This window comes from Muntiacus reevesi, chromosome X, assembly GCF_963930625.1.
Source record: "Muntiacus reevesi chromosome X, mMunRee1.1, whole genome shotgun sequence".
NCBI classification, from domain to species: domain Eukaryota; kingdom Metazoa; phylum Chordata; class Mammalia; order Artiodactyla; family Cervidae; genus Muntiacus; species Muntiacus reevesi.
Window position 1 is genome coordinate 115,958,944 of NC_089271.1, and position 26,468 is coordinate 115,985,411.

General features: G+C 42.0%; 2 protein-coding genes across 7 annotated transcripts in view; one reads left to right on the forward strand and one right to left on the reverse strand.

The window, feature by feature from the left end:
* Positions 1-20,175, forward strand: part of MAP7D3 (MAP7 domain containing 3) — a 40,592-nt gene extending 20,417 nt beyond the window's left edge. The window contains exons 8-18 of one of the 3 annotated variants that reach the window (XM_065915369.1): positions 4,504-6,206; positions 6,750-6,880; positions 7,148-7,353; positions 9,256-9,385; positions 11,003-11,138; positions 12,064-12,168; positions 13,174-13,227; positions 14,728-14,830; positions 15,874-16,066; positions 17,174-17,445; positions 18,175-20,175. In XM_065915369.1, the coding sequence (XP_065771441.1) occupies positions 4,504-6,206; positions 6,750-6,880; positions 7,148-7,353; positions 9,256-9,385; positions 11,003-11,138; positions 12,064-12,168; positions 13,174-13,227; positions 14,728-14,830; positions 15,874-16,066; positions 17,174-17,445; positions 18,175-18,182 (3,041 nt within the window). In that variant the 3' untranslated portion in view covers positions 18,183-20,175. Of the gene's footprint in view, positions 1-4,503; positions 6,207-6,749; positions 6,881-7,144; positions 7,354-9,255; positions 9,386-11,002; positions 11,139-12,063; positions 12,169-13,173; positions 13,228-14,727; positions 14,831-15,873; positions 16,067-17,173; positions 17,446-18,174 lie in introns of all 3 variants that reach the window. The other 2 variants (XM_065915368.1, XM_065915370.1) reach the window with 2 other exon arrangements.
* A 3,447-nt stretch (positions 20,176-23,622) lies between these two features.
* Positions 23,623-26,468, reverse strand: part of FHL1 (four and a half LIM domains 1) — a 57,773-nt gene continuing 54,927 nt past the window's right edge. For 3 of the 4 annotated variants that reach the window (XM_065914918.1, XM_065914917.1, XM_065914919.1), the window contains 2 exons: positions 26,282-26,468; positions 23,623-25,153 (listed from right to left, as the gene is read on the reverse strand). In XM_065914918.1, coding sequence (XP_065770990.1) covers positions 24,999-25,153; positions 26,282-26,468 — 342 coding nt within the window. In that variant the 3' untranslated portion in view covers positions 23,623-24,998. Of the gene's footprint in view, positions 25,154-25,508; positions 25,709-26,281 lie in introns of all 4 variants that reach the window. The other variant, XM_065914920.1, reaches the window with a different exon arrangement.

The following is a 26,468-nucleotide window of genomic DNA, read 5'->3' on the forward strand; positions in this document are numbered from 1 at the left end:
TACCTCATTGTGGTTTTGATTTGTATTTCTCTGATAATGAGTGATGTTGAGCATCTTTTCATGTGTTTGTTAGCCATCCGTATGTCTTCTTTGGAGAAATGTCTGTTTAGATCTTTGGCCCATTTTTTGATTGGGTCATTTATTTTTCTGGAATTGAGCTGCAGGAGTTGCTTGTATATTTCTGAGATTAATCCTTTGTCTGTTTCTTCGTTTGCTATTATTTTTTTTTTCATTTGCTATTATTTTCTCCCATTCTGAAGGCTGTCTTTTCACCTTGCTTATAGTTTCCTTTGTTGTGCAAAAGCTTTTAAGTTTAATTAGGTCCCATTTGTTTATTTTTGCTTTTATTTCCAATATTCTGGGAGGTGGGTCATAGAGGATCTTGCTGTGATTTATGTCGGAGAGTGTTTTTCCTATGTTCTCCTCTAGGAGTTTTATAGTTTCTGGTCTTACATTTAGATCTTTAATCCATTTTGAGTTTATTTTTGTGTATGCTGTTAGAAAGTGTTCTAGGTCCATTCTTTTACAAGTGGTTTTCCCAACACCAGTTTTCCCAACACCACTTGTTAAAGAGGTTGTCTTTTCTCCATTGTATATTCTTGCCTCCTTTGTCGAAGATAAGGTGTCCATAGGTGCGTGGATTTATCTCTGGGCTTTCAATTCTGTTCCATTGATCTATATTTCTGTCTTTGTGCCAGTCCCATACTGTCTTGATGACTGTGGCTTTGTAGTAGAGCCTGAAGTCAGGCAGGTTGATTCCTCCAGTTCCATTCTTCTTTCTCAAGATTACTTTGGCTATTCGAGGTTTTTTGTATTTCCATACAAATTGTGAAATTATTTGTTCTAGTTCTATGAAGAATACCATTGGTAGCTTGATAGGGATTGCATTGAATCTATAGATTGCTTTTGGGTAGTATACTCATTTTCACAATATTGAGTTTTCCAATCCATGAACATAGTATATTTCTCCATCTATATGTGTCCTCTTTGATTTCTTTCATCAGTGTTTTATAGTTTTCTACATATAGGTCTTTTGTTTCTTTAGGTAGATATACTCCTAAGTATTTTATTCTTTTTGTTGCAATGGTGAATGGTATTGTTTCCTTAATTTCTCTTTTTGTTTTCTCATTGTTAGTGTATAGGAATGCAAGGAATTTCTGTGTTAATTTTATATCCTGCAACTTTACTATATTCATTGATTAGCTGTAGTAATTTTCTGGTAGAGTCTTTAGTGTTTTCTATGTAGAGGATCATGTCATCTGCAAACAGTGAGAGTTTCACTTCTTCTTTTCCTATCTGAATTCCTTTTATTTATTTTTCTGCTCTGATTGCTGTGGCCAAAACCTCCAAAACTATGTTGAATAGTAGTGGTGAGAGTGGGCACCCTTGTCTTGTTCCCTGATTTTAGGGGAAATGCTTTCAGTGTTTCACCATTGAGGATAAGGTTTGCTGTGGGTTTATCATATATGGCTTTTATTATGTTGAGGTATGTTCCTTCTATTCCTACTTTATGGAGAGTTTTTATCATAAATGGATGTTGAATTTTGTCAAAGGCTTTTTCTGCATCTATTGAGATAATCATATGGTTTTTGTCTTTCAATTTGTTAATGTGGTGTATTACATTGATTGATTTGTGGATATTAAAGAATCCTTGCATTCATGGGTTAAAGCCCACTTGGTCATGATGTATGATCTTTTGAATATGTCTTTGGATTCCGTTTGCTAGAATTTTGTTAAGGATTTTTGTAACTATGTTCATCAGTGATATTGGCCTGTAGTTTTCTTTTTTTGTGGCATCTTTGTCTGGTTTTGGAATTAGGGTGATGGTGGCCTCATAGAATGAGTTTGGAAGTTTACCTTCTGCATTTTTCTGGAAGAGTTTGAGTAAGATAGGTGTTAGCTCTTCTCTAAATTTTTGGTAGAATTCAGCTGTGAAGCCATCTGGTCCTGGGCTTTTGTTTGCTGGAAGATTTCTGATTACAGTTTCGATTTCCTTGCTTGTGATGGGTCTGTTAAGGTCTTCTATTTCTTCCTGGTTCAATTTTGGAAAGTTATACTTTTCTAAGAATTTGTCCATTTCTTCCAAGTTGTCCGTTTTTTTTTTTTTTTTTTTTTTGCACAGAGCTGCTGGTAGTATTCTCTTATGATCCTTTGTATTTCAGTGTTGTCTGTTGTGATCTCTCCGTTTTCATTTCTAATTTTGTTGATTTGGTTCTTCTCCCTTTGTTTCTTAATGTGTCTTGCTAACAGTTTGTCAATTTTGTTTATCTTTTCAAAAAACCAGCTTTTAGCTTTGTTGGTTTTTGCTATGGTCTCTCTTGTTTCTTTTGTATTTATTTCTGCCCTAATTTTTAAGATTTCTTTCTTTCTACTAACCCTGGGGTTTTTCATTTCTTCCTTCTCTAGTTGCTTTAGGTGTAGAGTAAGGTTATTTATTTGACTTTTTTCTTGTTTCTTGAGGTAAGACTGTAATGCTATGAACCTTCCCCTTAGCGCTGCTTTTACAGTGTCCCATAGGTTTGGGGTTGTGGTGTTTTCATTTTCATTCATTTCTATGCATATTTTGATTTCTTTTTTTTTTTTTTACTTCTTTTATGATTTGTTGGTTATTCAGAAGCGTGTTATTTAGCCTCCATATGTTTGAATTTTTAATAGTTTTTTTTCCTGTAATTGAGTTCTAATCTTACTGCATTGTGATCAGAAAAGATGACTGGAATGATTTCAGTTTTTTTTAATTTACCAAGGCTAGATTTATGGCCCGGGATGTGATCTATTCTGGAGAAGGTTCCGTGTGCACTTGAGAAAAAGGTGAAATTGATTGTTTTGGGGTGAAATGTCCTATAGATATCAATTAGGTCTGACTGGTCCCTTGTGTCTTTTAAAGTTTGTGTTTCCTTGTTAATTTTCTGTTTAGTTGATCTATCCATAGTTATGAGTGGGGTATTAAAGTCTCCCACTGTTATATCAAATACCTTTTAAAAAATGTTTAGGGACTTCCCTGGCAGTCCAGTGGTTAGGATACTGCACTCTCACTGCCCAGGCTCTGTGTTCAATCCATGGTCAGGGAACCAAGATCCCACAAGATGCATGGTGAGGCCCACAGAAAGAAAGTTTATTTTATTTTGTTTTTTTTTAGTTCTACCACTTTATTGCTACAACCCATCTCCCTCCACCCTCGTGCACATGTGCTCAGTCATGTAACCCCATGGACTGCAGCCTGCCACGCTCCTCTGTCCATGGACTTTTCCAGGCAAGAATACTGGAGTGGGTTGCCATTTCCTTCTTCAAGAAAGTTCATTTTCAAGTAATAAATATTTAAACTGATAAATATTTAGTGTAAAAAAATTTAATGTAATTTCCTATTATCCCGATACTAACTGATAACTGAATATTTGCATTTACATATTTTTAATAAATTGCAATCATAACCTGCTTTTGTTCGGACTCAAAATATCCCATTTTCTTTGTACAAAAATTGCATTTTTTTACTGTTAATGACTGCCTTAGTATAGTCCAAATTTTGTGTTGACTATTTAGATTATATTTTCAGTTGTCTCAGTATTATAAACAATGCTGTATCAAGTAACCACATACATACTCAGTTTTTAATTTAATTTTCTTTTAAGGATAACATAAAAGTGAAATTGCTAGAACAAAAAGTATGTACTTTTCAGAGTGACTTTTGATACACTATTGTCAAAATGGTTCCCATGGAGCATGTGCCAGTCCATACTTCCACCAGCCTAGTTCCCAACATTGGTATCTAACTAGTACCAGATATTATAATTTTTTCCATTTCTTAGGCTAAAAATATTTAGATTGTTAAAACTGGAAGAGACCTTGCAGATCCAGCCAATTCTGATTACTGTGTGTTAGTCGCTCAGTCATGTCTGACCCTTTGCGACCCATAGACTAGCCCACGGGGCTCCTCTGTCCATGGAATTTTCCAGGCAAGAATACTGGAGTAGGTTGCTATTTCCTCCTCCAATTCTGATTACTGTCTTACTACAGTTTTTAGTATGAGTGAGAAAATGCTCTTGTTTATATTCTATTTTAAAACAATCATATATAGAGTGTCTTATGTAATCACCTGTAATGGCAAAATCCCTGACCCTGGTGACTTTGTTTAGATTACTTTTTATAAATGTCCAAGGTTTTGTAATTGTCTGTGAAAATCATTCTGAACTATAGTGTGATTAAAATAGAAATGCTTATTGCAGACATCAGCTTTGGGGAAGTATCTTATTTTCATCTAGAGAGCTCTGTTGCTTTCACAATGCTTCTCTCTTAGTGGTGGTGCCTCTGAAGTACCAACTTTGAGATATTTCTGTTTCTGTCTTGTGTCTATGATCCATTTTACTAAACATTTCTGTATGGTGTGTCATCCCTGTGATTTCCTAATAAACGACTCTGTTTTTGTTTTTATACTGCTAATGGTACAGTTTCGTCTTGTCAAATTTCTACCTGTGTGGAATTTCACTCTCTGTTCTCATTTATCCACAGGCATCCACAATATAATCCAGTATGTAAACATGCCCCTGCTTAGGCTTAGCAGTGATGAATTGAAGAGTCCCATAGTGCCTCGCAAGTCAACAGCGGTGATGCCTTTCCAGGAGAAAGTAGAAATACCTTCCAAGACTAGTGTGGGAGTGGCTCACAAGGCGAGTGTGGAAGTGCCCCCTGAGGTGAGCGTTGAAGCACTCACCAAGGCAAGCTTGGATGAATCCCCCCAGGTGAACATGGAAGCATCCCCTGTAGTGAGCGTGGAAGCATTCCCAGAGGAGAGCATGAAAGAACACCCCAAGGTGAGTGTGGAAACACTCCCGGAGGTGAGCATGAAAGAACACCCTGCGGTGAATGTGGAAGCACTCACGGAGGAGAGCATGAAAGAACACCTCAAGGTGAGTGTGGAAACACTCCTGGAGGTGAGCATGAAAGAACACTCTGAGGTGAACATGGAAGCACTCCCAGAGGAGAGCATGAAAGAACACCCTGCAGTGAATGTGGAAGCACTCGCGGAGGAGAGCATGAAAGAACACCCCGAGGTGAGTGTGGAAACACTCCTGGAGGCGAGCATGAAAGAACACTCTGAGGTGAACGTGGAAGCACTCCCAGAGGAGAGCATGAAAGAACACTCTACGGTGAATGTGGAAGCACTCGTGGAGGAGAGCATGAAAGAACACCCCAAGGTGAGTGTGGAAACACTCCTGGAGGCGAGCATGAAAGAACACTCTGAGGTGAATGTGGAAGCACTCCCAGAGGAGAGCATGAAAGAACACCCTGCAGTGAATGTGGAAGCACTCGCGGAGGAGAGCATGAAAGAACACCCCAAGGTGAGTGTGGAAACACTCCTGGAGGCGAGCATGAAAGAACACTCTGAGGTGAACGTGGAAGCACTCCCAGAGGAGAGCATGAAAGAACACCCTGCGGTGAATGTGGAAGCACTCGCGGAAGAGAGCATGAAAGAACACCCCAAGGTGAGTGTGGAAACACTCCTGGAGGCGAGCATGAAAGAACACTCTGAGGTGAACGTGGAAGCACTCCCAGAGGAGAGCATGAAAGAACACCCTGCGGTGAATGTGGAAGCACTTGGGGAGGAGAGCATGAAAGAACACCCCAAAGTGAGTGTGGAAACACTACTGGAGGTGAACATGAAAGAACACTCTGAGGTGAATGTGGAAGCACTCCTGGAGGAGAGCATGAAAGAACACCCTGCGGTGAATGTGGAAGCACTCGTGGAGATGAGCATGGAAGCACCCCCCAAGGTGAGCGTGGAAGCACTACCAGAAGTGAACATGGAAGTACCCTCTGTGAATGTGGAAACATCACCTGAGACAAGTGAGAACCTATCCCTTGAAGCTCATGTGGATCCATCCCCAGACGTGAGCATGGACTCATCCCCAGATGTGAGTGTGAACCCATCTCCTGAAGTGAGCATGGACTCATCCCAGGAGGTGAGCACGGAAGCATCATCTGAGGCTAGTGTGGACATATCTCCCGAGGCGAGCATGGAAACACTCCCCGAGGAGAGTGTGGAAACATCCCCCGAGGAGAGTGTAGAAGCATTCTCAGAGATAAGCATGGCTGCACTCCCAGAGGAGAGTGTGGAGGTGCTCTCCAAGGATAGCACGAAAGGGCCTTCTGAGGCAAGTGTGGAGGTGCCCCTGGAGACCTCCCCTGAGGTGACCGTGGAAATATCTTCCAAGGTAAAGTGAAAGATTCTCCATAGGTTTAACAAGTGCCTTTCATTGACAGATTTTCTATTAAAATCTGTATTTTTTGTTGTATAGATGATGATGGGTCAGATTTCACAACATATAGTGTTCTATGATAAAATATATTCACTTTAATGATTTAAAATTATCTGGTGCTCATTGTCCCAGAGTTTCCCCCCAAAGCTGGAATAATAGATAATTTTTAATAGAAGGGACAAAATATAGCGATTTATATGAATTATGTTTCTAAACTCTGAAGGAATGTTTTTGAGAACTATCGCAGAGCTCAATTAGGATTTAAAAACAAAATTAAGTTTTGAAGTAAAAGAATTCTTCTAAATTATTTCTATGACCTGTTTGAATTGTATAATATAAAATGTTAGTCTGGAAGAATGAATGTCTGTACCTAAGCCTCATGCATGAAAAGAAAATTGGGATTTTAGGAGCATTTTGTTCAGAATTTTTTCTTTTGGAAAGGTAGCCACAAAAGGTAATACTAGTAATTTTTTTGTATGATTGTATTGATTTGTTCAGAAATCAGAAATGGACGAACAGCCCTCAAACCCTATTACCAAGAAGCGCATACCACCATCGCAGATACCTTGTTACAGATGGTCGTCATCTCCTACAAGAAGGTGGCGTCCACCATCTCCCATCAGTACTAGGTAAGTAGCTTATTTGCACCTGTTCCTGATACATGTTTTACCAGGGTAAACCTCGCATCAGTGTTTCATAAATAATGTAGTATGCATGGTAATGAAAATATAAAGGGAAAAGCCTTTAAAAATGGATTTACGTTTCTCTATTATAAAATATCATATCATATAATGTCAAGACATTATAGTGTGTGAAATGGGACAGTAAAAATCAGCACATATATATTATAAAATCATACCAGACTTCTTCCATTAACTGTTACTTTTTCCCAGCAGGCAAATTCAAAAGAATTGCCCCCCGTCACCTTCACCTGGCACGTCAAAACAATCGACACAGTTTTGTTTTTCCTATAAAGTAACTCCTATGCAGCGTACTGCATTTGCACAAAATGCATTAGGTACTATGGGAATGAAAAGCAAAGCTGGTTCTAACACCGTTAACAACTCTGAGACTGCAAGCCAAAAGGATATGATCTGTGAAGGTGAGTTCCTTCACTGACAAGTTCATTTCAGCAACCAGAAAATCTCAAGGTAGTTTGGGAACTGTCATTGTCATTTTATTCCCCAGTTCAGAGAACTATAGGAAGCAAATTTTCTTTAAAATAAAGAGCATTGCACCAGTCACGCTGGCACAATGCTTGTTTTTTCTTGCCTCAGCTTCTTACTTAGCCCTATTTTTCGAACTGATGTTTAGTGTGTACAGATGGGTTGGATGAATGCCATGGTGTAGATGGTTCCTGCAGTTCCTTCCAGCTCTGATAGTGGATGGCCCTTCAGTATCTTCCATCCTTGGAAGAGAGCACATGCAGTCATTTGTGGCTGAGCAGGTTTCCATCAGGAGCTGGAGGGTAGTTTCCATACATAGGACGTAACATGTGTCAGGTCAGTGCGTGGGTTCCAAAAAACATCATACTGGTTTTTTGACTATCACATGCATTCTTTCTTTTTAATTGAAGTATAGTTGATTTAAAATTTTGTGTTACTTTATGGTGAACAGCAAAGTGATTCAGATACACATATATAGATTTTCTTTTTCATGTTCTTTTCCTTTATAGGTTATCATAAGATACTAAATATAATTCCCTGTGCTTATGCTCAGTCCAAATGAGGTATAAATCTTTTATTTTTCTTTTTTGGCCATGCTGCACAGCTTGGGGGATCTTAGTTCCCCAATCAGGGAGTGAACCCAGCAGTGAAAGCAAACAGTGAAATAGGACCTTACTGTTTATTTTGTATATAGTAGGGTATATCTGCTAATCCCAAACTCCTAATTTATCCCTTCCCCCCTGCCTTCCCTTTTGGTAACCATAAGTTTGTTTTCTGTGTCTGAGAGTCTATTTCTGGGTTTTTAAAAATTGAAATATAATTGATTTACAAGAATTTTCCACAGTTTGTTGTGATCCAGACAGTCAAAGGCTTTAGCATGGTCAATGAAGCAGAAGTAGGTATTTTTCTGTAATTCCCTTGCTTTTTCTATGATCCACCTGCATTATTTAATTTTAAATACACTCATGAATTTTGCTTTTTGAAGGAATTCCACAGTGAATTCTTTGTAACAGAAACAGTCTTTTTATTACGAATTATATATTCCTGATTTCTTAAAATCCTCATTTTCATATGTAGTTTATTTAAAACAAATTTGCCACATGAACTAAAATACTATGCCTTCATGTGGTCACCTTATTTTACTGATAGTCTTGGTTTCTTTGGTTATCCACAGTTAGCCACTTTATAATCAACCAAATATATTAACATACTGTTATCAACACTCAGTGAAATAATATTTATTCAATAAAAGTGATGCAGAATTTTCAGAATGTATGCTGGATATGTTTTTGTTTAATTGACTTGAGATTTGTACACTTCAGGGAATTCCCTGGCACTCCAGTGGTTAAAGACTCAGTGCTTTCACTGCTGGGTTCATTCCCTGGTTGGGGAACTAAGATCCCCCAAACTGTGCGCCATGGCCAAAAAAGAAGAGAAAAGATTTATACCTCATTTGGACTGAGTATAAGCTTATCTTCCTCCATATTCAGTATATCTTAATCTTTTTTTTCGATAGAGGCAATTTAGTCAGGTATCTCAAAACAGCTAAACCAAAGCAGGAACACATTATTTCTTTTGGGGACAAGTAGTTGTTAAAAAGTTAACAAAATGGTGCTTCTGTTGTTGGTGGCTTGGGGTGGCCATGAGGGCATAGGAATAGGGTTTTTGAACAAAAGCTGTTACTTAAATTACTTATAGTTTATTTATACGTTTTCTATCATGGACATACTGTTGTTTTTTTTTTTTTTTAACATTGCACATTGTCTTGCACCTCTTTGTTGGACATAGAGGCAGTAAGTTCCCTAAACTTAACTGTTTTGCATGTTAATTTAAACTAGAATCTGGTAATAAAGGCACACCAGGACCTAAGAATGCTGAGGAGGCAACAAAGATTTTGGCAGAAAAACGACGCCTTGCTCGTGAGCAAAAAGAAAAAGAAGAAAGACTACAAAAAGAGATGGAACAAAGGTTAGCACGGAATCATCCTTTCTGTACAGTAAATCTTGGTTGGGACCCAGATTCTGAAAGTCATACTTTAAGTTAGATGTATATAAATTCTCAAAGAGTAACTGACTTTTTCTTCAATGTGAATCAGAAATGACTCGTTGTCTTCTAAACAAACGTGGTAAACATTTCAAGCAGACAGAATGCTAGTGTAGATGAGTGTATGTTCCTCTTTAGTCTCCATGTGTCATGTGCTCTTGAGGTGCGCTGTGAAGATGCATAAAGAGATCTGTACTCACATCAAGGGCCTAGCACTCAGCAGTAGCACCTGAGTAATCACACAAGACTGTTTCTGTTGGCATTCACTGGTGTCAGTCCCTTTCTTTATTTCAAAAGTCCTTTATAACTTTAGAATTTGTAAACCTGTTTATGAATAAGTTGCACACATCATGACCCTTCCCTCCTAAATACTTCCCTGTATACTTCCTAAGAAGAAAAGCATTCTCTGATGTAACCAGGGTATTCATAACTAAAATCAGAAAATTTATTATTTTATTTTCTAATCCAGGGTCAACATACAATTCAATTTGCCATTTGTCCCAGTGACAGTCTTCTTTTTAAAGGTTTTTAAAATGACAGTTCTTTGTTAAAAGTTAACATGTATGTGTAATAGGAAACTAAAAAACACAATAAGTGATAAACAAAGTCATCCATAATCACAAGCAGTTTACCTTTTGATGTGTCCTTCTACCAGTGACATTCTTTGTATAATTTTTTCAGTTCAGAATTCAGTCCTTAAACAGTTCATAAAAATAATATACACACACACATAGAGATAGTAACTGGTAAAGCAACTTTGCTTGAAACTTTTTTGTAAGTTTGAAATGAAAAAGTTACCCCCCAAAATTTGTAAACCTGAAAAGGATACTTCCTTATGTTTTACTGGGTTTTGTCATATACAGTTGTGGGCTACTTCAGTCTAAAGGTTTCTTGATCTTTGATCTGGAGGCCCATTTGATTTGGGACCCTGTAATGTAAACCTCTGTCCACGACCTGCAAAGAATAATAACTGATGTTGTTTTTAACTATTGTTCTTGAATCACTTTCATATCCTTTCCATGTATCTTATATGGGTTTGGGGGGAGAGGAAGACATTTTGAATAGCAAAAAACCCTATAACTTGAAGATTATTTATTAGTTCGTGTAAACAGAGCTAGTTTCACATTTTAAAAGCCCCGAATACCAGTCATTTTGATTGGACTTTTCTCCTCTGAGCACCACCAGACCCTTCTGTACATTCCTTCTGTCACACCCCATGTGAGATCAGGTGTGAGCATACATCTAGCGCAGTTAAGGAGGAGTGATTATGTGTGTGTGTGTGTGTGTGTGTGTGTGTGTGTGTGTGTGTGTGCACATTTGTGTTTTAAGGTGCAAAGTAGCCCACTACTTAATAAAAATCTTTTTCTTCTCCCGAGGGTAGTTCCCTCTATTTAAATAGGTGAAATTATGCACATCCTGTGGAATAACAACACAGAAAATGTAGGGAATCTAGTGTAAATATAAATTGTATTACTATACACAAGCAGCTTCACTATAAAACTGCACATAAAAATAATTATTATTTAATTTCATTTTCATCAGGAAAATGAAAGATGTAGCAAAGAAAGTGGATGAAGGTCAAGAAGACAAGTTTTCAAAATTTGGAGATGGGCAACAACCAAAGGAGATGAAGAAGAGAGAAAGTCAGGAACAAGAAGACCAAAAAGTAGAACTCCAGGTTTGCTGGCTCTCCTTGAGAACCAGATTGTAAAATTCAGTCGAAACCCAAAGCAAAATTCTGTTTATCCAAGAAAGAAAATGACCAGATGCTGCATGTTCTGGTTGCATTTTTACATTACGGACTAGCTTTTACCCAGTGTTGCTGTCAGTCCTCCGTTACCACTAGCAGAATCCTAGAATGTTTTCCAAGTGAAAGAAAAGCAGAAAGTAGCAAATTACAGATTAGCATTCCTCTAGTTTATCTACATAAATAATATTACAGGTTGGCTTCAAGAAATCCAAATTGCTCACAAAGATTAAATATCCTGTGTGAATTTTCCCAATCCTGCATTCTGTGGTGACATAGCTGTGCCACCCCCCTAACAGATCAGTTGAAAATTATGAATGCCTCAGCAAATTCACCAATTAGAATGTCTTACTAGTGTAAGTTTAAATCACCTAGTAAATAAATCCCAAAACTGAGCTCAGACAATATTCAGTTTAAATTATTATTATAGCCTAATTTATATAAAAGTTTTGGTGTATCATTTATCAAAATCAGTTATGTGTTTCATAAATGAGTATGCATTTGCATTCCTTGAGAAAGTATCTTTAAGAATCCTCTTGGTGCTTTTGAAGTGTAAGACTTGGCTCCTGGTGTCTATGTCAGTGGAAGACTACACTGTCACATATTTCAAAATGATAGTGGTCTGACAACCTTGAGGTCCTGAAGGGGATTAACGTGCCTTCTAAATCCGTAACCATAATAGTTAGCCTAGTTCTGTACATTTTTGCTAACACTGAAAACTGATGATCCATGAATGTTGTATATATGAGTACTCTCAATCCAAAGGTTACATTTTATTTTGGATAATGTCTTACTGTTGCACTGTTGTCATTCAGATATATTGAGAGTCAGTGATATATTTATACAAATTTCCTAGAAAAGTGACGCCAAAATAAAAGCTCAGGAGGAGGCTGACAAACGCAAGAAGGAGCGTGAGAGGATTATGTTACAAAATCTGCAGGAGAGATTAGAAAGAAAAAAGGTATGCCTCCTCTCTGTTGGGGGGATTTGATTCTTTGTTTAAAACAATGTTGGGTACATTCCAAACTATGTTTTTAACAATGACAAGTGATACGCTAACTGGGGTTGTTTTTCCTCTGTACTCTCTCATCTTAGGATCTGACCCCTTCTCCCTAGAATGGGCTCCTCTTAATAACCGTAGCTCTTCCTTGTGGACCACTGATGACTATCAGAGGGATGTCTCTCTATAGCAAACTGCTGGGAACAAAGCTCCTTTGAACCGAATCCCTTGTGTCATGGTAGGGGTTGGTAGAAGTTTGAGTTTTTTCTAAACTGGGCTGGAAATTGCAGCAACTGAACTTGAAGAAGCAGAAGCTGGAGGCTTATCAGAGAGGCCAAGGTGCAGGCTCTTTGTAAGGTTGGACTGCAATTTGTGCAACCCACGTGTCTTATCTGGGAGCAAGGAAGACCCCAGACCAGGCTGAGGGACTTCCCGGCCTTTCTGTCAGGAGGTCAGTCACCTTGAGGAGCCCAGAGAGCTACAGCTCTCTTTACCTTCAGGGAAGAAGGGAACTCTTAGCCTTCCTGTGTGTGCTCCTTCTAGTAACAAAACCTGTGACAGCATTGCATTGTTGAGGTGCATTCTTTTCATTAACATCAGCTTCACTCATGGTCTGTTTAGACAAAAATCATGTTCACAAGTTCTGATTGGTTTGCAATAATACGTGCTTAGTCTAGTAATAAATTCCCACGTTGGCAAAATCAGGAGCGAGAAGTCATTTGGATTTCTGCGTTAGGGTAACAAGTACACCTTGTCACCATTCAGAGTATTTTCTAGATGACCGACCATGAAACTGGGCTTGGAGGAAAGGGCCCACCCAGCTGCTGGCCCAGCATCTTGCATTGACTTTGGCACAGACAGTAGTATTGTCTGCTTCTGGAACACAGAAATAATCAACTTCTTCAGGACCAGTGTTTTGTTTTTAATCTGTTTTCATGTTTGAATTTTATTTTTTTAAAAAAATAGAGAATTGAGGAAATTATGAAGCGGACGAGAAAGCCAGATTCAAATGCCTCAAAGGTAGTCTGTGTGCTCCTACCAGCAGTGTATAAGAATTCCTGTTGTTTTACATTCTTGCCAACTTTTTAATTTTTGTCAGTCTCTGGTGCTAATGAAATAACATTTCACATTTCCCTAATTATTAAAAAGGTTGAGCTTGTTTTCCCATCTTTAGTTAGCTTTCATGTTTTTTCTTCTGTGGAATGCTTGTTTAGTCTTTTGCCCAAAACTTTCTGGCTGACTTATCTTTTTCTTACTCATTGGTAGTTCTTTAAATGTTCTAGATACTTCTCCTTTCTTGCTTGTAAGTGTTGCAGATCCCTTCTCTCAGTTTGTGGCTTATCTTTTCTTATTGCTATTTGCTGCTACATAGATGTTCTTGATTTTTCATATCATGGAATTTATCAATATTTTTGGATGACTAATGGAGTTGAGTCCCTTATTGGCCATTTGGAGATTCACTTTGGTGAAGTGTCTTTTCAAGTCCTTTGCCCCTGTTTCTATTCAGTCACCTGCATTTTTCCTACTGATCTGTGGGAGAGTTTACAAGTTCTGCTTCTGAGCCCGTTGGATATCTGTATTGCAGGTATCAGCCCCCAGGCTGTAGTTTGCCTCACACTCTCATAATGTCCTTTGATGAACGGAAGCTTATTTTAATGAACTGAAATTTAGCATTGTTTTTTCTTTTATGGTTAGTGCTTTCAGGGTCTCTCATAAGTATTTGTTTATCCCTCCCCCCAACATCTTGTCTTTTGATGGTTTGCATGCTTCTCAGATCTTTAGTGGGGCTTCCTGGTGGCTCACTGGTAAAGAATCTGCCTACCAATGCAGGAGATGGGTTCAACCCCTGGGTGAGGAAGATCTCCCGGAGGAAATGGCAGCCCACTCCAGTATGCTTACCTGGAGAATCCCAAGGACAGAAGAGCCTGCCAGGCTACAGTCCTGGGGTTGTGAAAGAGTCGGACACAACTTAGCAACTAAACAACAGGTCTTTTTATCCCCAGATTCTGTGTTCTTCACCATCTGAGCTACAAAACTGACATTTTGCCTATTTAAAATTGTCTAGTTGTGGTCATTCACATCATTATGAAAATTTAAAGTAGAAATGTCATTTCTGAAAAATGACGGCAGTCACCCTCTCAGAGAGCAGGTAGTAAGCACATTGACTTGAGAAGTCCTGCCTCAAGGAGCAGCCAAGAACATTTTAGCCATGGCACCACCTGGGCTTAGGGCTCCAAGGAGGCAGAGCCTTTACACCATCCCAGAGCTGTTGTCCCTTGGCTCCCATTCAGGGAAGTCTTTCATTTTTGTCTGTCTTTCCGTAGCTGAAAGACACAGCTTGGGTCACCTGTCCTGTCCTCTGTAGATTCTTGGGGCTAAAGAGGTTAGATTTCTTTTTTACCTTTTAATTGAAATGACAAAAGTTAGCAATCAATCCAGGCATGAAATATGTCTTCTCTGAAATAGCTGTCAGGATGACTGAATGTTAGATGCAATCATGACTTTCTTCTCTCATTGTAGGCTGCAGAAACATTGAGTGGTGATGCATATGAGGAGGATGAGGCAGATGATGAGGACGAATCAGAAAGTGACAATGATTCCTTTGATGACATGCATCCATCAGGTTTGCTTGCCTTTTGAGTTCTATTCGTCAGCATCTAGGAGCTAGACTGTCTAGGTTCATCCATAATTCTTCTGCTTGTGAACTGTTTGAGCAAGTTGCTTAACCTCTCTCTGTTCAGTTTTCCTGTCTGAAAAAGGGGAAGCTAATATTGTTCTCCTGGGGTGGGCATGAGATTGTAGTGAGGTCCCGTAGTGCTAAGAATGGTGCTTGACACATAGTAAACTCTCAATAAATATTAGCTGCTGCGACACCTGTTCTTTTTGTTTTGTGCTGAGAGACTGTAGATGGCAGCTCTTTCTCAGCTCAGTGTGAGGCTTACTAGCATCTCAGAGTTCAGGACCCGGTGTGGCATTCATGACTGACCACAGGTAGAAGGCCACTCCCTGGCTCACAGAGAGAAAATGTGGATCCTGTTGTTCTATGAATGCCCCTAAGATACATTGTTGAGTCTCATTGCCTGGTGAGTATGAACCACAGTAATGGCATTTGAGAAAACACAATTTGTCCACCCTTTATGCCTTAGCAGGTATCAGGCACATGAATTGGGAACCCTGCTAGCTACTGGGGCCTCGAGGAACCTCAGCCATTGGGGAGCCAGACATGAGCAGATGGTGGTGCTGCCACATGCTGGTTGCACTAAAAGAAGTTAGGCCAGAATGTCACTAGAACAGAGCAGCAGGAGCAGCAGAGGGGTATAGGCTGGGCCTTAGGTCATTGAGAAAGGTTAAGGTCAGAGGTGAGACTAAAATGAGAGGGTCATCAGAAAGAGGGACAAGAAGCACGGAGCTGTCCTGCCCTCTAGCCATCATTTCTTGCTGGCAGAGGAGAGGGCACGTTCCTTAAAGGTGGCCACACCTTTGTGCTTTCAGGGCACAGTGAGCTTTTGCCCTGACACTGCCTCCCCAGAGTCCTGCCTCCAGACAACTCCTATCTTCAGGTAGATGTCCCTTGCCCAGACTGGCAGGCTCACATCCTCCACTTTGCTTGTCTTTATTGTTGAAACTGCAATTTTAATCTTGCTGCTGTTTTTTTTTTCCCTCTAGCTACTATAAATGGCGTGGATTCATCCCCAAAACCAAAAACACATGTTAAAAATGTGAGGAACACTAGCAAGTTTTTAGATGTGACTTCTAGCCAAATCCATAAAGAAGAAACAAAAGCATTTTTAAATACTGACATGAAGACCTTCAGACAAAAAAGAGTAAAAGACCCTTTGAATCAGACAAAGAGTACCAGGTGAGTCACTCAGTGAGTTCATGAGAATACACCTGGAAGGGGTTATGATTGGCATCCTCAGAATGATGCACAGGATTACTGACTGAACTCTTAGTTTGTCCCAAACACTATGTCACTCGCTCTATTGTAGGAACAAACTTAGGAAGGATGGGCACCCCCATCCTTACAGACTCGAAGGCTGAGGCCTGGGCTTCCCTAGTGGCTCAGTGGTGAAGAGTCCACCTGCCAGTGCAGGAGACATGGGTTTGGTTCTTGATCCGGCAAGACCCCACCTGCCATGGAGCGACTCAGCTCATCCACCACAATTGTTGAGCCTGTGCTCTAGAGCCTGGAAGCCACAACTAATGAGCCCCACTTGCCACAACTACTAGGGCGTGGCCCTTGCTCACCACAACTAGAAAGCCCGTGTAGCAACAGAGAGCCAGCACATCTAAAAAATAAATAACATTATTTTTTAATGAAAGAAAACTGAGAAATGGAGAGATTATGAGCCTTATTCAACCCAGCATCCCACAGTTCAAGAGCAGAACGTAAATTCAATCCAGATATACCTGATTCCATTCTGAGTTTTTATTCACACTGGTTAGTGGTGTCTCATACAATCAAGGAAGGGGACGTTGAGTGACTGCAGTGTAACAAACATTTTACCTATCTAAATTCCCATTGCAACTCTGGGTATGATATTAAAGTCCTCATTGTACATTTAGGAAAGTGAGCATCAGAGGTAAGGTCAGAAGAACAGGACCAAATTCTTAGAAAGGAAGGCTCGTTGGGTGATTGCCTGAAAGAGTGTTACTTGCCACTGAGGAAAGACATCTGGGAGCCATTTTATAGCATAACCTTGAAAGTGACATCCCAATTTCTGCCATAAATACTCAGAAGGGGAAACTGATTTTTTTTAAAAATCCCAGAGACCAAACAGCTCAGATAAATCATGATCTAGCTAAGTTTGACTTGAAGGTTAAACTCTTCTAAACGTCTTCAGTTATTTCTATCATTAATTTTGTGGACCACAATTATCCTCTGAATTTGAGTTTTAGTGTATTAAGAAAATAATAAAGCTTCTGTCAGGCAAAGCCAGAATTGTAACCAAATATCTCTTTCCAGATCCTCCACCAAAAGACCAACCAACCGAGCAGCAAAAACTGGAAAGGCAGAAACCAGCAGCACCATGGGACCTTCCAAGAGTTCACATTCAGAGGTACAGAAGTGGTTGTGTGACCAAATTATCGACTTCCCAAGCGAGACAGAACAACCTGTATCCAGTTTCCCTCCTGAGAGCCCAGAACACCAGTCGAGAGGCTCTGTGACATCCTGCTTGAGTCACCGGCCACCTATAGACAACAAAAACAGAAGTAAATCTGTGCCTGCTCCACCAGGTAAGGCCTTCTCCCATTTCCACTTCGTTTGGAAGTTAGTTGACCTTCAACCCTCCTCTGTTTCCAGCTGTGCCAGGGCTTGGCACCATGTAACTTTGGAGGTGAGGGAGAAGACAGTGGTGGGTCTAAAACTAGGTTGAAGAGCCCCCCATTAAGTTAGTTTTGAGAACATTCATGACATGACCAATTGTTAAGTCCTGCGTTTCATGCCAGATATACAAAGTAGGTTCATTTCAAACAGTGGACTCCTCTGCACTCCTGATCTACTGGCTGCTCTGCAGCACACAGATTATTTAGGGCAGTGGTGGGGGTGGGGGTGTAGTCGCTAAGTCATGTTCAACTCTTGCAACCCCATGGACTGTACCCCACCAGGCTCCTCTGTACATGGAATTCTCCAGGCAAGGATACTGGAGTGCGTTGCCATTGCCTTCTCCAATTTGGGACAGAGGGTTGGTGAATTTTTTGGAATTAGTCCCTCAACTTGTGTTTCCAAAACCAAAAGGCCTTGGTTTTTTCTTTCCTTGAGAAGCTCTGTTTGAAATTGAGAGTCAGCTTCAACCCATTTAGAGGTTGGGGAGCATTTATAAGAGCAACAGTATGGCAGCAACTTGGGGTGGGGGGGGCTGCTACTGAGGGTCCCAGGCCGGCCTCAGTGTGGGGCGAGGATCACTTGGTGTGGAACCAGCATCTTCACTAACAAACCTTTCTTTTCTTTTTCCCTCTGGTCAGATATGTAAACCTCGTCCAGCCTAGAAGAGAATCCATTCTCCACTCTGGATTTTGACCTCTAGGCCCACCTTTCAAAATTTCTCTGCTTCCTACATGAACCCGGCAAAGAAAATGACTCTCAAAAAAAAATCATCTTAACGTATCTCAGAAGATGCTCATATCATCTTGGGTCTTGCCCATAAGCAAGGGTTCTGAGTAAAGAGTCATTTTATTTTGCTGTAAAAATCTCCATTGTCTGTCATTCTTGTATTTTCCTGCCAACACGTTTGTGTATCAAGTGTGTCTTTATAAAATGTTCACTCTTAAGCATATATAAAATGCTAAGAGAATCTTACACCAAAAGTTTTTTTGTCAGTACCTATTTGAAATCTTAAGATCATGTTTACTGCATTTAACAATTACATTTGTTTTTGTTGTTTAGTCTCTAAGTTGTATCTGACTCTTTCCAACCCTATATGAACTATAGCCGACCAGGCTCCTCTGTCCATGGGATTTCCCAGGCAAGAATACTGGAGTGGGTTACCATTCCCTTCTTCAGGGGATCTTTCCAACCCATGTCTCCTGCATTGGCAGGCAGATTCTTTACCGCTGAGCCACTAGGGAAGCCCCAACAATTGCTTTAATTTAGCAATAAAAACTTACATTCAGTCTGGTAGAGAACATAATGAGTCTTAAGGGTCTCAAGATTCCTCACACAAGTTTTGTTGGATTGTTCTTAATATACAAATACAGAAAGTTGCAAGATACAGTAAATCACATTTTGTCATTAATGTATGTATGTTTCTAACTCTACCATAGTCTGCCAGTCCTAGGCACAGACACTGGTACCTTCAAATGCTGACGGTCGTAGAAGGTGTAGTTTTTTTTTTTCATCTTTCCTGCTTTTGTCAGCATTTCATTTTGGAAGTACATATTGAGGTTTATAAAAACATGTTATTTTTATTGTGTACATAAGGCAGTATTTGGCTGTTGTCCGATGGGGTATGTTCAATTCCTCTACATGTTTACCATGTATAATCTTTTTCTGCTTATGTTCTCCAGGCCTGCCATTCAGTGTACACTGAATTAAGTTTTGAGAACATTCATGACATGACCAATTGTTAAGTCCTGCGTTTCATGCCAGATATACAGAGTAGGTTCATTTTAAACAGTGGACTCCTCTGCACTCCTGATCTACTGGCTTGAGATGTGGAACCAAAATTTGTTTGCCTTTTTCTAGTCGCTGGCTGCAAGTGAGTGAAGGGGCAGTGTTTTTCTTCGATCCCCGCTGTAGATAGGCACAGCACATACATAGTGGACATGCACACATGTATACACACACGTGTACACAGGATATATGTTTCCTGAAATCCACTGAATCATGCTTAAATGATTGACTAAAACTTGAATTCAGATTAGTTGTCCTAATGCTAATGAGTTTTCTGGTGGATCACAAATAGCTTGAAGCAGGCCCATCTTCCTTTGTAGCTAGCAGTCTTGAATTAGTAAACGGAAGTAGTTATTCTTTCTGATTCCCTAGTTCTTTGCTATTCAGAGTACTGTATCTTTGTTATAGATCAGAGCTTGGTGCCTTAGATTTTAAAACTTAATATACACAATCTCTATATAAAAGGCAGAGACAATTATTGTAACAAAATGTGTTTCTGATATTTTTCTGCACAAATTTTACACATTGAAACACTGTTAAACGTTCATATGTGTGCTCTATGCAATAAACTTTGCAGGTAAAGCAAGTTTTCTTCATATTTTAATAGCAAAAAATGTACTGAAGGTGGTATAAAGGTGACACCAGCTTGCAACCAAGCTATGAACACAGCCAGGCAGTACGTTTGATGAATAGGAATCACCAGCCCCTCTGCAGCCACGTGGTGGTTTGGCAGTGTGCCACCGCATGCAACATTAAGATGTGAATTTTGAACTCTGGTTTTCTCCCTGCACCTGTTTCAGTGCTTGTTACTCCTGCCTGTGATGGCTCTGACTTATATTTGAGGCCAGTAATTAAAGTATCTTTCTTTTTACTGTGGTAAAATTTGCATAAGTGGCATTTAGTACATTTAAAACGTGCAACTGTCACTACTATCTTGTTCCAGAATGTTTTCATTACCCTAAAAAGAAACCCAGGACCCTTAAGCAGTCACTCCCCATTCCGCCCTGTGCATCCCTTTTAAAGCTCACATCTGGTGCTGACCACACACAAGGAAAACACAGTTGCTTTTGACAGTCTGCGTGTGTGCTCTGGCAGTCATTGTGCTCTGTTACACGTACATGACATCACTTCAGGACATCACTGTTACTGTGTGTGGCCAAACCACTGTTTGGATCTGTCCGTAAATGTTTTAGCTTCTACTCTGGAAACATGTTCCGCTCCACTGGGTTTTGTGTTGGATAAAGGTGTGGTCCTTGTTTATCCCTGATCTGTGGCATCTGGTGCTTTGAGAACAGGGGCAGCCGCTCCCCACTTGGCATTCCGTGCCGGGCCATGCACTAGGGTTGTTGAACCAGGGCATTCCTTGGTATGCACACAACCTAAAACACCAGTAAAGCACCCTCCTGACAGCTCTGAGGTATTGGATACTGACCCGGCCTCCACGCTTACCATAGGCTGGTGTCCTCTGGGAACACACCGGTCACCTCACATTTCCCTTGCTCTCTGGAGAACCTCTTGGTGACCACTCCCCTGAGGAATAGGCCCCTGGCCTCTCCCAGTGTCATCCCTCTCGCCTCCCTAGTGTACAGTGAAGCCTTTCAACAGTTTCAACCCCTAACAACCACAGAAATGCAGTAAAAACACTGGAAAGGATGCTGGACGAGTCTGAAGACCTGAATCCCAGTTGAGGTGGCCGCAAGCCCACCAGGTGACTTGGCGCACATCATGGACCTCTCTGAGCCCTCTGGTGTGGCGAGTTGGAGCCTGGGTTCCAATCACTGAGAGCCTTCAGTTCTCAGGAGTCACTGACTCACTGTGGCAGGAGCTAGGTTGAAAAGTGGGCATAGAACTGTAGCAGCAGCTGGTGCCAAGAAGCACAAGCCTGAAGGCAGACTGTCCAGCATGTCTTATCAGGGATCATCCAATAGTCCCCCTCCCACCCCGTCCCCACCGTCCCACAGGCCTGGTTGGTTGCAGACCCCTTGACCTCGGTCTCCCTCCCCACCAGTCTACTTTTGAGTGTTTCTGGATAGGCTTGTCTCATAATTTCTCTGACTGTTGTAATAACTGTAGTTACATGTTCTATATGCTAGGTACTTTAGAGGCATCATTTTAAACCCTCACAACAACCCTGTGAAGTGTGGCTATTCATTTTTACCTAGGACACAGATTTGTGGATGTGGGTATTTGTTTAAGTTTATACAACTAGAAAGATCTGATGCTCAAATTCAAGTCTGATTCTAAAGTCTTTTGGTTTTTGTGGTGGGTAATATACTATCTTTGGTGCTAGAGATAAAAATAATTGCTAATGTTTGTTGAATGGTTTTCTTGGATGTTGCTTTTCTTGCATGCCAGTCGGTTGCCATGCTTAATAAATAAGCATTTGTATAATCATGTAATGTGCATGTGATTCTGCTAGGTAGGAATTCTGTCTTGTTTTACAGGCAAGGAAGCCAGCTCAGAGAGGTTAGGTGACCTGCCCAAGGTCTCATACTTAGGAAGTGGCAATGCAGCCAGGATTGGAATCCAGGCAGTATGGCTGCGGAATTTACCTTGTTACCGAAAAGTAGATTACGTTCTTGATACTCTGATCCTCTTCATTATGAGGGAGAAAAGGGTTCTCTGCTGAAAATTCTGTAGCTAGAATTTCCCCTCCTTCCTCCTGAGTCTTCGGTTGTCATTGTTAAAACTGAATACTGAGCACTGAGCATGGTGCTTCCCTCACTGTGATGTAGTGGACAGACAGGGTTCTCCCCCTATGACAAGGCAGTGTCATAAGCCTTATAGCCTGGACTAGAGGGACCTTCAGTTTTCTCATTTGGGAAATTGAGGCACTACTGCCAGTGTTGGCTGTGAAGACTTGGTATAATTGTATAAGGTGCTTTTGAAGTGTTAAGCAGTATCTAGGTGCCCAATGCTGGCAGGCCTGTTGCTGGGGGACACAGGTGGAGCCTGGGAATAACGGGAGGCATGGAGGGGGCTATAGGTGATCTCAGGCAGGGTTGTGCAGTCTAATCATACAGCTTTTTCTCCGCAGAGCTCTTTAGCCCTGGCACAGGCTGGGGTTTTGCATGCTGAGTGGGATGGGAAGCAAAGGGTGACAGGATTGAGGATGGCAAGGTGGGGTCAGTGATAGGGCGTAGCATCTTGGGGAGGTGAAGATGGAGAAGGGCTGAGAGAGGTAATTGAGCCATCAGTGGACTGGAGGGCTAAGAGCTAGTTCAGTGAGATGAAGAGTCAGAACAGGAACGGAGGGAATGCCATCAAAGAGATGCAGGTCCAAGTGCCACGAAGGCCTAGGATTTCCCTGTGCCAAAGCAGCAGGGAGGTGGGGCACTTGTGTCAGGGTCTCCCCCTGGGGCCCCCTTGGGCTCCAGCCCTTGCCACTGCCCATCACCCAGCTCCTTTGGGAAGCAGGGCCACCATCTCAACTCCCCACCTCACCCCTACTTCTTGGGGCCCCAGGAGGTGACCCGATAGACTCATAAACAGAGTTTTAATGATTTTAACTGCTAATTTCTCTAGGGAAACACACAAGAGGCTGTTCTCCATTCACAGAATTAACTTGCTACAAACAGGTCTTGATTCATAATGTGGCAAATGCTAGCTTCAAACACGTTCTGTCCTTTCATTACCCCGGGTGTGAGTTCCTGAAAGACCTCTGCTCCTGACTTTCACCCTTTAGCTGAAATGTCCTTCCACCTGAGGAGCCTGCAGCAGACACCAGTGGCACTGGGCCCCCAGCACCATCCTGAAACAACTACGTGGTGTGGGCAGGTTGGATGCCCCAAGAACCTGAGCTTCAGGGGTGTGGCTGTGAGCCATGATCTAGAAGCTACCTCCACCTCTGTCCACACCATCTCCACATCCCCCAGCCCTGAGATAGAGGGGCCCCAATGGGCAGCCTCCCAAATGACTGGTGTCCTTGAGCAGGATCACCTTCTTCTGAAGGCCTGGCAGTGGAGAAGTGGCCGCTGAGGCACAGTAGGGCTCCACATGGCACAGGGAAGGGCAATCAGAACATAGACAGGATGACTTCTCGACACACTTCAGCTGCAATTCCCTTCTTGGCCAACCCCCTGGCCAATGGAAAGCAATGTGCTCTTTTTAAGGGTAATCAACATCTGGGAAACATTTTGGGTCAGAGTGGGGTTTTTCGTTGTTATTGTTCTTAACTGGATCCAAGTGCTGTTACGGGTTTCTTTTATCTTGTTTATAATTCGTGTAGTCATTCAGGTTTCTGGATCTCAGTATCACCTTAGAACAATTCCACCAGGCAGAATAAGAAGTCAGGAGGCAAGTTATTTATATGCTGCTTTATTTCTGTAAGGATACACAGAACTGTTAGATGATCATTGCTAATGACAAAATGTAGAAATGAGGCATCGGCTTCTCTAACCACTCCTATGAGAATGTTAATATGCATTGTCATTACATGTGTACTCTTGATATTGTCTCATTATACTATGTAATATAACAATGTAGCTAGAATACAGTAAATAGGGGATCCTGCGACTGAGGTAAGCACTACGTGGAACTCTGGTTCTGCCTATGGGCACAATGTCCTCCATGCTCCCCCAGAGCCAGCTAAGCTCTGGAGGAACAGTCCTCAGAATCACAAGAGAAGGGAATTGGCGGGCCTGTTTAACACACGGACACACAGCAGACAAGTACTATGTTACAAGGGATTCCACTCGTCACTGCTGGGAAATGTCATATCCGTGTCAATGATAGTTCTGGCGCCTGTTCACCTACCCCTCTTGAGTTTTATGGTTACTTCTGTAGGATGAATTTAAAACTGTAGGAACATATAAGGGGGCTAAAATATTCTCATGCAAGTCTCCAAACCCATAAACTATGTTGCTATTAATTAAAACAAAGGAATTATTAATTAAAAAAAGATAAAAGGACAGCTGGGTTAGTTTTGTTAAGCTTCCAAAAGTATTCACTGTCATGACGTTCTTCTGAAACAGGCTCGTTTTCTCAGATCTGCCTACACTTTCCAAATCACCTGTACGTTCCGTGCTTGAAAGTAGGAACGCTCAGAAAACACGCCACATGGGGAAATCAAACATTAGTACAGGGGAAAAGGTCAGTCGAGAATTACAGCTAAATTCAAATGTTAATTTTTTGGAAATTCGGATTAGTTATTTGAAAGCACAAAAAACAGAAGGAAGGTTTTGATGAGGAAGTTATTTAAACCATGCATTTCAGTAAGTTCTTTCTGCTCACAGAACAGGGTGAGCAACTGAGTTGGAGCAGCCGCTGCAACTCTTGTGTCATGTGATGATAATGTGGGTCCCAGCTGAGCCACGAGAGGTATCTCAGTGGGGTTTTAACTCTTAGGCTTCTTGCTTACATCACTAAGCAGTTATATGGTCAGCGCTTTTCTGCTCTATGATAAACATGCAGAAGAATCAATCTACGTAAGTATTTGTTTCCTAATTGTAGCTTTGGAGAAATAAACTTTGCTGCAGGCTTGCTTTTTGCTAAATCCTAATATGATCACTGTGTGCCCTTAACTCAAGTAATAACTGTAAAATGGGAGAAAAGACAGAAGGAGCAACTCTGAAGAGGTGAAAGGCCACTCTTGCCCTATGGGTGGTGTCGGGCAGAGGGCAAGGACACAAGGAACAAGACTCAAATTCCATTTTACAGGACAGGAGCCCCTGTCACTTTACAGCTTTTTGGCACAGTCGGGGCAATACACTTGCTCCTGGTGGAAAACAAAGCGCTTGTTGGCCAGATTCACGGAGCATTTTTTGCAGTGGAAGCAGTAGTCGTGCCAGGATTGTCCTTCATAGGCCACCACACTGGAGCCTTTACCAAACCCTGTGGAGGAAACAAAAGCGGACAAGAACGACAGCTGAGTGGACACAGGTGGCAGCCAGGCCGCCGCCTTTGCCCATTCATGGAGCCGACAAGCACGCAGGCTGCGTCTGCCTGGTGCCCGGCCCCCTGCTCCACCGCGCACTGTCCCCCACGCCGCCGGGACCTGAGAAGATGCCAGAGCTCCGCCGAGGCACCCCTGCTTTCCAGAACCCACATCCCCAGCCACCGCCATTGCCCTGTGACTGACGCGCACCGACCTCCCAGCACAACCAGTTTCTTTGATTTAGGTCAGGGCCATGGCATCAAAGTGGCCACCAGGAGGCAAACTTGGGCTGTTTGTGGGGTGTGCACTTACCGGGCCTCGAGGAGCTGCTAAGCTTCGATTTTTTCTATAAAGAACCACCACCCACGAGGGACAAGTCCTCTCTCCACCCGGATGCCTGCCCCGGAGGTTGGCGCTGGGAAACAGGGTGAGAGGCAAGCGTTTCCCGTGGCACACTGGGGGCTTCCTAGCTTTAGAGACTGGGTGGCTCACTCTTGACACAGTCCTTTTCCCTGAGGATGGCAAAAGTCTTCTCAAATGTACATTTCAAGGCTCCCCGGGAGACGGGAAAATTGGAGGCGGGGGGAGAGGGCCCAGGGCACGTGGACCGCGGCCGCGAGATGAGGAATGAAGTGATTAGCTCGGCTCCTGATCACAAAAGAACTGCCCACCGGCACCTCTGAGCTAGCCTTCCGCTACGGGGGGTGTTCTCATCCCAGCTTCTCACTCTCCGGCCTCCCCCCCTCCTCCCCTCCCCCACCCAAGCCCACCGTGCTCCTCTCCCCCACCCCTCCCCCCAGTACCCCCCCTGCGCAGTGCCTGCCCGTGGCCGTGGGTCTCAGGCTCGTGATCTCCGGCAGCGGCGTAAGTTAGTCGGCAGTAGTCAGAAGTGTTCTGTGTTGCAAAGGCTAACCTGGCCTGGGGGAGAATCCAAACTACTTGGGGGCCTTCGGGACCACAATGGCAGGGGGAGAAGGGCATTCTTTGGGGCCTTTGTGGATGAAACCGACGACGTAGGAAAATGAGAGATGGTTACCATGCGCAAAACCTAACCTGGCAGACTTAGCAAGGACTCTTTAGCCTACCAGTGATTGGGTTCTTGCATCCAGCACACTTCTTGGCCACAAAGTTCTTGTAGCAATCCACGCAGTAATACTGGTCCTCCACAGCGGTGAAACGCTGCCCAGCCAGCTTCTTAGAGCAGGTAACACACACAAAGCACTCGGCATGCCAGGGCTGATCCTGGTAAGTGATTCCTCCAGATGTGATGGC